The sequence below is a fragment of the Notamacropus eugenii genome, chromosome 4 (assembly GCF_028372415.1).
Source record: "Notamacropus eugenii isolate mMacEug1 chromosome 4, mMacEug1.pri_v2, whole genome shotgun sequence".
Lineage (NCBI taxonomy): Eukaryota > Metazoa > Chordata > Mammalia > Diprotodontia > Macropodidae > Notamacropus > Notamacropus eugenii.
The window spans coordinates 235,258,101-235,272,111 of NC_092875.1; the positions used below are offsets into that span (position 1 = coordinate 235,258,101).

General features: G+C 36.9%; 1 protein-coding gene across 8 annotated transcripts in view; it reads right to left on the minus strand.

The window, feature by feature from the left end:
- Nucleotides 1-14,011, minus strand: part of PTPRM (protein tyrosine phosphatase receptor type M) — a 984,934-nt gene that overhangs the window by 381,273 nt on the left and 589,650 nt on the right. For all 8 annotated transcript variants that reach the window (XM_072604258.1, XM_072604256.1, XM_072604255.1 and 5 more), the window contains one exon: nucleotides 2,563-2,836. In XM_072604258.1, the coding sequence (XP_072460359.1) occupies nucleotides 2,563-2,836 (274 nt within the window). The remainder of the gene's footprint in view (nucleotides 1-2,562; nucleotides 2,837-14,011) is intronic.

A 14,011-nucleotide genomic window follows, 5' to 3' on the forward strand; every position in this document is an offset into this window, starting at 1 on the left:
TGCAAACAAGGCTGGAAAAGAGAACACAGCTCAGCTCAAAGAACTATATCTGACTTTTTTTTTTTGTTACAATCTGACAGTCTCAGTGCATTGCAGTGGAGGCATTATGATGGCCAGAAATAATTTCCAGGCTGTTGAGGGAGGCAGGCAAATCTTATCCATCCACTCAGTATTTTTTTTGTGGGGGGAGAAAATTGAAGAAAAAATAACTGAATGAAATGGGCCCAGCAAGAGTCCTGTGAAAGTTTGTATTTCAATTCCAAACCCATCTCACTGATACTATTTTGACTTTAAAAAAGAATTCTAATTCCATCACAGCAAAAGGAAACTTAACTTGCTTTAGGGATAAAATAGCTGAACAGACAGATACTACGAACAAAATAAAAATGAGGCATGTGTGTGTGTGTGTGTGTGTGTGTGTGTGTGTGTGTGTCGTACTTCAGATGGAGGCTAAGCAACATTCATTCATTGACTCCTTCCACATGTGTTTATCAGCTTCCTACTATGTGCGAGGTGCTGTTTTATCAGCTGGGGGTACAGAAAAAAGCTATGAAACAATCTCTGCCATTTGTGAATTCACTTCTATGATGGAGAAGGAGACTGGAAAAGAATCCGACCTTTTCCATGAAATATGTAAACACATGAGTTTACACATGATAATGTAAGGAGAAAAGGAGTGTTAACAACTTGGGGGGAGGGTGTGTGGAAGGAAAGGGAATGGCAGAAGACTTTAACATACTAAGGATTTTAAGAAGTAGAGGTAAAGAAGCAGTGAATTGTAAGGTAGCAGGAGGTGGGATGAGGAGGTTATGGCCTGTGCGAAACATGGTGGTGGGAGAGACAGAAAGCAGATTTAGAAGAAGAGCACAATAGTTTGGAGGGAATGTGGAGTTTGTGCAGGGAGTAATGTAAAATAAGTGAAAATGAAGTTTCTTGAGCAAGGGATTTATTCTGCAGGGAGATTATTTTGACTGAAAAATGGATTAGAGAGGTGAGAGTGTGGAAAATGAGATGTCCATTAGAAATCATTACAAGTCAACTTTTGGAAACACATGTACAAATGGAAATAATTTTTCAGACATTTGATCTTACAGAATTTTAAGGTCCTCCTATCAGACTACAAACACGTGGAGGACAGATTACGCCTGATGATGTCATTTTATTCCCCTCATAAGGAAGGGTAGGCAAGAAACAATGAGTCAGTCATCAGGTGCTTAGTAAGCATTTACTATGTTCCAGGCACACTGCTGAGTGTCAGAGCTGCAAAGACAGGCAAAAAACACAGGCCAGGCCACAAGAAGCTCACGTTCTAACGAGGGAGAGGCAACACGCAAAACAACTATGCGAGTACAAAATATATACAAAGAAGGAAATCTCAGAGGGAAGGGCCTACTAGCAAGTACTAAGGGGGTCTGAGAAAGGACTTGTAAAGAAAGAAGGACTTGAGCTTGAAAGCTAGGTGGCACTGTGAATAGATCACTTGGCTTAGAATCAGGAAGACTGGTCTTTCTGAGTTCAAATCTGACTTCAGAAACTTACTAGCTGTGTGACCCTGGGCAAGTCACTTAACCTTCTTTGCCTCAGTTTTCTCTTCTGTCAAGTGAGTTAGAGAAAAAAATTGCTAACAATTTCAGTATCTTTGCCAAGAAAACCCCAAATAGGGTCACGAAGAGTCAGACACAATTAAAAAACAACCCAACAACAACAAAGTTTAGTCTCAAATATCTACTCAAAGTAGATATCTGATTAACACTTATTGTATGAAAGAAACTAAAGTATCATAATGACAATATGCCATCCCTCAAAGATTAACCTATACTTCTTAGTTTATATTTAGTTCAAAGTCATGTAAGAAAACTACTGCTTTCTAATAACCAGGACTTTTTTTTTTTTTAACCATCAAAGCAATCTGAATGTACTGAGTATGACAAAAATGCCATGGCTGACCATTGTCTCCAATAATAAATACAAAATGCTCTGTTTGGTATTCAAAGCCCTTCATAACCCAGCCCCTTTCATAGCTTCCCAGTCTTCTTACACTTTAATCCCAACACATACTCTTGGTCCCGAGGCTGTCCCATGACCAACATGCTCCATCTCTCAGCTTTGGATCTTTTCTGACTGTCCTCCATGCCCGGAACACAATCCCTCCTCCATTTTGACTACTGACTTCCCTGACTTCCTTTAAATCACAACTAAAATCATGTCTTCCACAAGAAGCTTTCCCCAGTCTCTCTTAATTCCAGTGCCTTCCCCCTGTTAATTATTTCCTATTTATCATGTGTGTATGTGTACATGTTATATCACACATGTCACATATGATATCATGTATGTGTCATATCTCATGTGTCCCATATATAATATATACATACACACATATGTATATACATATCTTGCTCTGTATATATGTTTGCATGCCTGTCTACTGAATAGCTTGTAAGGTTCTTGAGAACAGGGATTGTTCTTTTGTCTCCTTTTTTGTATGTCCAAGTCTTAGACCAGTGTGTGGGACATAGTAGGTGTTCAATAAATATTGGTTGATTAACCATATGTAACACTTACCCCATTAGCTCTACTAGCAGCTTGAAAATAAATTCTGTAGCTTTTGTGGGGGAGGAGAGGAGTGTTCCAGTAGCCATTGTATGTTCTATTGTCACCAATTGTGAAAGGCTGAGCAGCCTGGAGGCTGTTTGCTGGAAACTCCGCAGCAAAATAGTATGGAGAGTTGAGGACCGATGCATTCTGGAAGTGAATTGGCACGGGGTAGCATTTCAGTATTTCCGTCGTCTTTTTCGTTCTACGAGGGCTTTCTTCTTCAACCACTATTTGGTAAACACTAAGAAAGGAAAACAGAAAAATCAAAAGCAGTGAGTTCTCATATCCTAGATCTGTAATACTGAGGGTGGTTTTGTTTTTTGTTTTTTAAGGACACCTGAGTGAGGCTACCATGACTCCATTTTTCACTGTACAGTATGGTGGGACATGGAAATCACAGAAACAATGAATAAAGGCAATTAAGAATGAAGGTCTGGGAAGTTAGTAGAGGAAAAAATGATATCCAAGCATTCCTACTGTGTCCTAACATTTACAACATGCTTTCCTCACAACAATCCTTTGAGATAAGGTAGTGCAAGGGTTACTATCCTGATCATGTAGATGGGGTGAAGTTAGAGGTTCCTATCACAATCTCAGGAGGATCAACACAGCAAATGACCCCAAAGATCACTGGCTGTTTAAGCGGTGAGTACAAGTAGGCTGAAGCATTATCCCCAATGATGACAGATGGCCTGAAGAGTTGTACCACAGACGTTATCAAGGACCTTAGTTACTTAAAAAAAAATAGACTGGTTATATTGACTTTGATGGTTAATGAGGATGACAGCATTCATATAGCACTCTGAGGTTTGTAAAGTACTTTGAAAATATTATCTCATTTAATCCTACAACAGCATTAGAAGGAAGGTGCTATTACAATTTCCATAAACCTCGGATTCAGTTTTAGAGATTTGATTTGCCCAGGTCACACAGGTAGTAAACATCTTAGGCCAGATGTGAATACGGGTCTTCCTGATTCCGAATCCATTTCTCTCTGCTACAATTTCCTCATTTTAAAAATGAGAGGGATAGCGTGTCTCCCAACTCTCCCTATAAGACCGTATGAAGGCTACCACCCCCTCATATTGATGCTCTGTGGAGGACCTATGGAAAAATTATGGGTAAAAATTACTCAGAATATGAGGGCAAGAATGAGCTGTAATCTCTATCAGATATGTTGTAATCTGAAGCAATGAAGAGAACGTCTATCTGTGATATCACGAATCAAACTAAGAGTCAGAGAAAAGTATAGGTGAAGAAACAGAGGCAGGGGGTCCCTAGGACAAGAAAGTTAGTCCATGAGCACACAGTTAATATGCATCAGAGTCAGGATTCAAATTTAAGCCTTGGAGATCTTTCCCTTTCTTTCTGCCACTGAAAGAATGCCCATTGGTTATTCCCAAATATAAAAACATGTACTTTTGTTAAAGAAAATGGAACTTCTATTAAGTATCATCTTTCTTTCAAATGATGAAGAGCTTGTTAATATTTATGAGAACAAATTAAATAAATGCTGTTTTCCAAATACTTGGATATGAATTTACAGACTCAGTCACCTCAATTTGTTTACTTGATTCAAATGAGATAAAAGAATAAAATTTTAATTTAAAAATAACAATATAAAATGTATTACAATTTCCAAAACCTTACGCATTGGAACATGGTGTGTGTTAGCAAATCACCAGCCATAATATTCAGGTACAAGAAGGTATTCATGAAGGTAAAGAGAATGACTGCACACACCAAAGACGAGAAAAGTTCTCTGACAACTTAAGTTGCTACATAAATGAGTCGTTGTTGATGCTGCTGAAATTCCTTCTTGTTTTCTTGTTGTGGGACTAGACCAGGGTTGACATCACTGGGATAGGGAAATCCCAGTAAGGAATTTCCCTTTAAGAAGGCAGACCAGCATAGGAAACTTAGTGTCTTAAAAAATCATTTGGGGCCCAGAGAAGTTAAAGGACTTGCTCTGGATGTGCAACAGATGTGTCAGGGGTATGACTGGTAAATATGACAGGGTAAATGACTCAGGTCATTTTTTCTTTGTGAGGCGGTTTTCTAACTATTATATCAAGCTAACTAATTATTAATTAATGGCATAATTAACATTGGTCTATGCCCTTATTTTTTTTTTAATTTCTTCATTCTTTCATTTAAATACAAAATGAGAAAAGAACAAAAAAGAGAATATTTCCATGTACACAGCAGAATACATGAGAGGATTCAATAAAAAACAATAAACTTCCATTTCATGAAAACCTACGTAATAAATTCTACACATTGTTTTCAAAGCTAGCCAGCCTTTTTGTGCTTCCTTCTAGGTTTTCTTTTGTTCTCTGTTGTGCACTTTTTTTCTCCTTCCATCTTTCTCCCCCTCCCCACTCTAGAGAAGGCTACAATTTAAAGTGAATATATATGTGTAGATATACATATACATATATCCACAAACATATACATACACACACATATACATGTAAGACCATACTACACATATTCTACTTGTCAGTCGTTTCTCTGGAGATGGATAGCATCTTCCTTCATAGGTTCCATATTTTTCTAAAGCAGCTCATCATTTCTTATATCACAGCAGTATTCCACTCATAGTCATATACCACAGCTTGTCTAGTTATTTTAGGCAATCTGATAGCTGTAAGATGATAACTTAAAAGTTATTTTAATTTGCATTTCTGTAATCAATAAAGATTTAGAGCATTTTCTTATGTGATTATATATAACCATTATTTCTTCATCAAAAAAGTACCTGTTCATATGCCCTGACCATTCATCAATTGTGGTATGACTTATATTCTTATAAATTTGACAAAGTTCTTCAAATAACTGAGAAATGAGTATATCTGAGAGATTATCTATGAAAGTTCCTTCCCCCAATTTTCTGTTTTCTTTCTACTCTTGGCTACACTGGTTTTACTTATACAAGAATTTTTTATTTAAAATAATTGAAATTATCCATTTTACAACTCAACAAGGCTCTCTCTTTCTTGTTTCTTTACGTACTATACTCCTATCCATAAGTCTAATTATTAGGTAAGATGTTCTATGTTCTAATTTTGGTTATGACTATTGAGACTGGCCCATTTGAAGGTGGTTCAGAGAACAGAGTGCTGGACCTGGGGTCAGGAAGACCTGGTTTCATATCTTTCCTTAGATTCTTACTAGCTGTGTAACCAAGAACAAGCCACTTACTCACTACCTTATTTTCCTCATGTTAAACAGGGAGAAGACTAGCTCCTACTTTCCAGGATTATCATGAGGATAAAATGAGGGAATATTTATAAAATGCTTGGTAAACCTCACAAGTCTTATTTAAATGCTACCTATCAGTTGTAGTGGCAGAAAGTACAACAGGCATGATGAGAAATGGACCTGGAGTCAGAAAGACATGAGGTTAAATTCCATCTCAGATACCTACTAGCTACCTAACTATTGGATGCTTAACCTCTACCTTAGTTTCCTCATCTATAAAATAGAGATGATAATAGTACCTTACCTCCTCAGGTTGTCATTAGGATCAAATGAGGTAAGATACATAACACTTTGGAAACTTTAAAACACCATATATATATATACATACATATACACACACATATACATATATATATACATATACACACACATATACACATATACGCTAGTTACTTATTATTGCTGTTTTTGTTAAACAGATTAAGCATGAAGGGCACCTGAGCTTCTAGGATCAAAGGATTATAGATTTAGAGCTGAAGGAGAATTGATAGAACATGTAATTTAACCCATTAATTTTACAGATGAAGATACTGAGGTCCACAAAGTGACTTGCTTAGGGTCACAGATAATAAATGTCAGTTGGTATCTCACACTGTGCTACTCTTCTATTTACTCCAGATGTGGCTACGAAAATGTAGGAGTTAGGGACTGAGATACTTCTGGAATGGGATTTATAAGAAACATTTAGTCAGAAGGCACCACTGGAATTCTATTTTCCCACCAAATCCACTTCATAAGAATTTTCTATATTATGGGAAGATTTATGTGCTAAATAATAAAGAGAACTGAACATTGTGGAGATATGTCGATGAAAATGTGAACAATTTATCTTAACATTTCAATCACTGGTAGCTTTTTTTGGTTAAGAAAGGTGGTAGGGTGTGGTACACTCCTTCAGTGATGATATGCGCCCAAGATATAAATTTAAAGAATCCGTATCCCCTACTTGTATTACAAACATCCTGGGAAGGGTCCACTGAATGTACATTTATTCCTAACTAGATTTATGAGCCAAGAAAGGAGAGGATGGTTATCACCTTATAAAAATAAGAATGAGTGAAAAGTGGCTTTCAGCATTAGATTTGGACACTATCAGCCTATGCCCTGGGGGTTATCCAATAACTGGGCAAGATTTCAGGACTTAATTAACAATGTCCTTCATTTCCTCACTGGCATTTTGATATTTTTATGCCATGAAGAGAACTATGTATCCTAAAAAAGGTCAACTTTAACAATTAACTTTGTTGTATCGCCATGGCTTATACTATAAAGCAGATAACTATATTAGGTAGCATCCATGGGGTTCATTTTAGGACCATACAGACTAAAAATTCATTCATAACACATGGAGATATTGTGGTAATGGCTGACAATCCCTTCTCTCCTAAGGTGAAAACTTTACATTTTAAAAAAATAAATTTCAACTTCTACTACCAATTTAACCTGAAACTCATGACTGATGGAACCCTGGACCTGAGTAATGGAAAACTGTTCACATTTCAATGAGAACTAAAGAAAGAAGTTATCTTTCAGGCCTTGAAGAAGGCATTTAAGAGTTTCACCAACACAGCACTTTCAAGATAAAATCTTATTTCCTATAGAAACTAATTCATCAGATAGCCATAATGTAAGGGAGGAACAAAACCTACAACTTTTGTTGTTTGTTGTTTCAGTTGTGTCTAACTCTTTGTGACCACATTTGGGGCTTTCTTGGCAAAGATACTGGGGTGGTTTGTCATTGACTTCTCAAGCCCATTTTACAGATGAGGAGCTAAGGCAAACAAGGTCAGACATCTAGCGAGGAAGTGTCTGAGGCTTTATTTGAACTCAAGTAGAGAAGTCTTCCTGATTTTCATGCCAGTGCTTTTTCCACTATGCCACTTAGCTGAAACTACTACTGCTTAATAACTCCTGTTCATGACAGTTAACACCATGAAAAGAGATTGCAAAGAGATGGATACGGAATTATTAGTAACTAAGATGGTCCTAGAAAAATGGCAGATTTATCTGGAAGGGCATAACAGAGACTCACTGACCATAAAAATTTTGTATATTAAAAGAAGCATGTGCATATGTTATCATGTAGGTATCACACCCACTCAGTGCTTGCTCTCCTGTGTTTTTCTTCCAGTCAATTCATCTACCAAGGATCAAAAATATACTGGGGGATGTTTTGCCCTAGAGGGTGGGCTTACAAGCAACTGCTGCTGTTGTAGGAAGGGGTCAAAACATAGATAAATGTGCTTAGGTTTTGTATAATTGTGCTAAGAGATTAAGAGGCCAGCTGAGACTGGAGAGTATCCCCACAATGCCAAAAACAACCATTGAAAATACATCATAATGCTCTAATTGTGGGGCTTCTAGGGGGAAGTCTGGATGAAATAATTAATCTGGCAATACACCTAGTGGTCACACTTGACATACAGCAGTGTTACATGGAAGGCTATGATAGACATTTACATACCCAGAAAGCCCCACTGAAAGCCAGAGAGTTTGAACCTCGTGGAGTTTAAAGTATGGGCAGATCCGCTACCATCCAATGTTTCAAGGGGCAGCTGGATGGAAAACGCATTCCTGGAGAGCCAAAATTCAGACTACAAAAACTTAAGGTTGATGTCTTAACAAAGAGTTTATGACATAATTGGGAAGACTGGAGAGAGTTGCTTACAGATGTGGAGACCAGACACATGAAGCTATCCTAGGGGCCCCTGAGCTTTTGCTGGTGACCTCATATTGAGAGAAACAGGAAGTGACAGGAAGGTTGACTGGAGTTCTAAAAGGAAGAATCTAACAATACTGTGACACAGGACTTAGAGCTGAAAGGCATCTAGGAGGCACAGAGTATAGAACATTGGGCCCCCTGAGTCAGGAAAATCTTAGTTCAAATATGCCTCAGACATTTACTAACTCTGAAACCTTGGGCAAGTCACCTAAACACTCTTTACTTCAGATTGAGGACAACATTGGGGACAACAATAACACCTACCTCCCAGAATGGTTATGAAGACCAAATGAGAAAATATTTGTAAGCTACTTAGAACAGTGGCTGGATGATGATGATAGGAACCCATAACATTATTAGAACGGAAAAGGGCTCAATCTTTATTCACCTAAGATCTCCCACTATAGCTTAAGATCTAGCTAGACATAAGCCTCACATGGGTATGGATACTTTCTGATATTAAAAAAAAATCAATGAATTAATAAGCTTCATTAAGTACAAACTATGTACCAGGTACAGCTGGGCAAAGTGCAATCCATCAATTTAGAAAAGAAAAGCACTAGAAAATAGCAAAAAACCCAAATATGTTCCTCCATATTTTCCCTGCCCTCTCAAAAAGAGAGTAAAACAAAAGAAAGGATTAACCCTAGTGTAATGCAAAGAAGGGTGATGCTGACTCATCAGATCTAGAAGCTGCAGATTCAAGATTCCAATTCCTGTGAATTAACCTCTTTAAATAAGCTGAAAAGTAGTGCAAAAATTCAAGAAATGAAAGGATGAAAATTTTAAAATTTTGTATAAACTAGCATATAGTTTTTTAAAAATATATATTCACTGTTAAATATTTCCCAAATACATGTAAAAATATTTTAATATTACTTTTTAAAATTTTTGACTTCCAAATTCTCTTCCTCCCTTATCATTGTCTTGATCAAAGTAGCTGGGTCTTCCACAGCTGATCATTCTTACAATATTGTGATTACTGTGTACAATGTTTTCCTGGTTCTGCTCACTTCGGTTTGCATGCGTTCATATAATTCTTCCCAAGGTTTTCCTGCTCATCATTTCTCACAGCACAATAGTATTTCATTACAATCATAAATCACAACTTATTCAGCCATTACCCAACTGATGAACAGCCCCTCAATTTCCAATTCTTTGCCAACACACAAAGAGCTGCTATAAATATTTTTCTACAGATAAGTCAATTTTTCCTGTTTTTCTTTTATCTCTTTGAGATATAGACCTAGTATTAGCATTACTAGGTTGAAAGCTATACACAGTTTTATAACTCTTTGGGCATTGTTCCAAATTGTTCTCCAGAATGATTGGATAACTTCACAATTCTAAAAGTAGTTCATTAGTGTCCCTATTTTTCCACATTCCCTCCAGCATTTGTCATTTTTCTTGTCTATCATGTTAGCCAATCTGATAGTTGTAAGGTAGTATCTCAGAGGTTTTTTTTAATTAATTAATTCTTTTTTCAACATTCACTTCCACAACATTTTGAGTTGCAAATTTTCTCCCCATCTCTCCCTTTGTCCATCCCAAGACAGCATGCATTCTGATTAACTCTTCCCCCAATCTACCCTCCCATCAAAATTCTCCAATTCCCCTCCCTTTTATTTTCCTGTATGGTAAGAGAGATTTCTATACCTCATTGCCTGTACAACTTATGTCCCAGTTGCATGTAAAAACAATTTTTAATATTCATTATTAAAACTTTGAGTTCCAACTTCTCTCTCTTCCTCCCCACCCACAGCCATTGAGAAGGTAGGCAATTTGATATAGATTATACATGTGTAGTCAGGCAAAACAATTCTTAAGTTATGTTGTGAAAGACTAACTATATTTCCCTCCATCCTATGCTGCCCCCCATTTATTCTATTCTCTCTTTTGACCCTGTCCTCCTCAAAAGTGTTTACTTCTAATTATTACCTTCCCATTTGTCCTCCCTTCTATCATCCCCCACCCCCTGCTTATCCTTCCCCCCTACTTTCCTGTAGTGTAAGATGGATTTTCATACCAAATTGAGTGTGCATGTTATTCCCAACCAAATCCAATGAGAGTAAGGTTCACTTTTTGCCTCTCACCTCCTCCTACCTTCCCATCCACTGAAAAAGCTTTTCCTTGCTTCTTTTATGTGAGAGATAATTTACTTTATTCTATTACTCCCTCTGTCCTTCTCCCAATGTATTCCTCTCTCATCCCTTAATTTTTTTTAGATATTATCCCTTCATATTCAACTCACCCTGTGCCCTCTGTCTCTTTATATATAAAAATCCCTCCAACTAACCTACAACTGAGAAAAGTCTCAAGACTTACAAATGTTATCTTTCCATGTAGGAATGTAAACATTTCAACTTTAGTAAATCCCTTATGATTTCTCTTTCCTGTTTACCTTTTCGTGCTTCTCTTGATTCTTGTGTTTGAAAATCAAATTTTCTATTCAGTGTTGTTCTTTTCATCAAGAATGCTTGAAAGTCCTCTATTTCATTGAATGACAATTTTTCCCCTGAAGTATCATACTCAGTTTTGCTGGGTAGGTGATTCTTGGTTTTAATCCTAACTTCTTTAAACTCCAGAATATCATATTCCAAGCCCTTCAATCCCTTAATGTAGAAGCTGCTAGATCATGTGTTATCCTAATTGTGTTTCCACAATACTCAAATTGTTTCTTTCTGGCTGCTTGCAATATTTTCTCTTGATCTGGGAACTCTGGAATTTGGCCACAATATTCCTAGGAGTTTTCCTTTTGGGATTTCTTTCAGGAAGCGATTGGTGGATTATTTCAATATCTATTTTATCCTCTGGTTCCAGAATATCCAGGCAGTTTTCCTTGATAATTTCTCGAAAGATGATGTCTAGGTTCTTTTTTTGACCATGGCTTTCATGTAGTCCCATAATTTTTAAATTGTCTCTCTCCTAGATCTATTTTCCAGGTCAGTTGTTTTTCCAATGAGATATTTCACATTGTCTGCTATTTTTTCCATTCTTTTGGTTTTGTTTTATAATTTCTTGATTACTCATAAAGTCATTAGCTTCTTTCTGCTCCATTCTACTCTTTAAGGAATTATTTTCTTCAGTGAACTTTTAGACCTCCTTTTTCATGTGGCCAATTTTGCTTTTTAAGGCATTCTTCTCCACATTGACTTTTTGGATCTCTTTTGTCATTTGGGTTAGTCTATTTTTTAAGGTCTTGTTTTCTTCAGCATTTTCTGGGTTCTCTTTAGCAAGCAGTTGACTCATTTTTCATGATTTTCTTGCATTATTTTCATTTCTCTTCCCATTTTTTGTTCTACTTCTCTTATTTGATTTTTTGAGCTCTCCATGGCCTGAGACCAATTCATATTTTTCTTGGAGGCTTTGGGTGTAGGAGTTCTGACTTTGTTGTCTTCTGTTTGTATATTTTGGTCTTCCTTGTTGCCAAAACAAGATTCTATAGTCTTAATCTTTTTCCAATTTTTGCTCATTTCTCAGTGGGGAGGGGGGCGGGGGGGGGAGGCCGGACTGTCAGCTGCTCAATCCCCCTACAATCTGTGGGCCTAGAACTCCAGAAACAATGGCTGTGGCTGCCCCTGCTGCTGCTATGCCTGTCATGGACTCCTCCACCCCCTGCACCACCCTGGGGCTGGTGCCAGACCACTCTACTCTCTCACACAGGTCTGACAGTTTTTTTTTCCCCACTGACTTTCCAATTAGTCCTCAGCATTTTGGGGTCATGAAGTCTGCAAACTGCCACAACAGCCAGTGATTCAGTCCACATCCACCCCTTCCCCAAGGCCTCCTCAGTTCATGTCTGTGCTTGAAAGGCCCATGCTAGCTGCGCTCTGTTCCCAGCCCAGCTTGATAGACACTTCCCAGTGACCTTCCAGGTTGTCTTGGGCTATTGATTTGTTTCACTATGTCATTCTATAGGTTGTGCACCTGCAGAATTTGTTTAGAGTCATTTTTTGTAGGTTTTTGGGGGGAGAGCTCTAGCAAGTCCCTGGTTTTACTCTGTCTTCTTGGCTCCACTCCACCCCAGAGTTGTTTTAAGTTGCATTTCTCAAATCAATCGTGTTTTAGGGCATTTTTTCCATGTGATTATTAACAACTTTTTTTTTCAGAAAACTGCCCATTCATGTCTTTTGACCATTTATCAACTGAAGAATGATTCTTATTTATATAACGTGGACCAATGGTCTTATATATTTTTGAAAAATGAGGCCATTATCAGAGAAACTTTTTCTAAACTCCCCCCACCCCATTTCCTATTTTCCGTGCAACTTTGGCTGTATTAGTTTTCTTTGTACAAGAGTTTTTTTTTTTCTCTTTCTAATTTCACATAATCAAAATTATTTATTTTACTTCTCATAATCTTCTCTTTCTCTTGTTTGGTCATAAAAATCTTCCCTTATCCATAGTTCTGACAGGTATATTTTTTCAGTGCTTTACTAATTTACTCATGGTTTTACCCATTATGTCTAAATCATTTATCTAGTTTGACCTTAACTTGGTATGTGGTATGTGGCATATGGTACATGATGGAAGATGTTGGTCTGTAACTAATTTCTGCCAAACTGCTTTCCAGTTTTACTAGCAATTTTTGTGAACTTCTATTCTAAAAGCTTGGATATTTGGGATTATCAAACGTTAGTTTACTATGGTTATTTACATCTGTGTACTGTGTACCAAAGCTATTCCACTGATCAAGCACTCTATTTCTTAGCCAGTACCAGACTGTTTTGAGGATTATCACTTTGCAATATAGTTTGAAATCTAATACTGTTTGTCTACCTTCCTTCACAATTTTTTTTTCATGGATTCCTTTGATATTCTTGACCTTTTGATCTTCTAAATGAATTTTGTTACTCATTTTTCTAGCTCCATAATAATTTTTCTTACTTTGAATTATATGACACTGAATAAGCAAATTAAATATGTACAATTACTATTTTTATTACATTAGCATGGTCTACCCATGAGCAACGAATATTTCTCCAGCTGTTTAGATCTTTCTTTATTTGTACGAAAACCTTTTCTAATTGTCCCTGGGTTTGCAGGTAGAATCCCAAGTATTTTATACTGTCTACAGTTACTTTAAATGGAATTTCTCTATCATTAGAAATATATAGAAGAAATGCTGATGATTTACATGAGTTGATTTTATATCCTGCAACTTCACTAAAGTTGTTAATTGTTTCAATTACTTTTTTTGGTTGATTTTTTAGGGTTCTCTAAGTATGCCTTCATATCATCTTCAAAGAGGGATAGTTTTGTTCCCTTAATGCCTATTTTTATTTCTTCAATTTTTTTTCTTGTGTTATTGCTACAGCTAGTGTTTCTAGTACAATAGTTAATAACAGTGGTGATAATGGGCATCCTTGTTTCACCCCTGATCTTACTGGGAAGTCTTCTTTCTAGTTTATCCCGTCTGTATCACTGCTG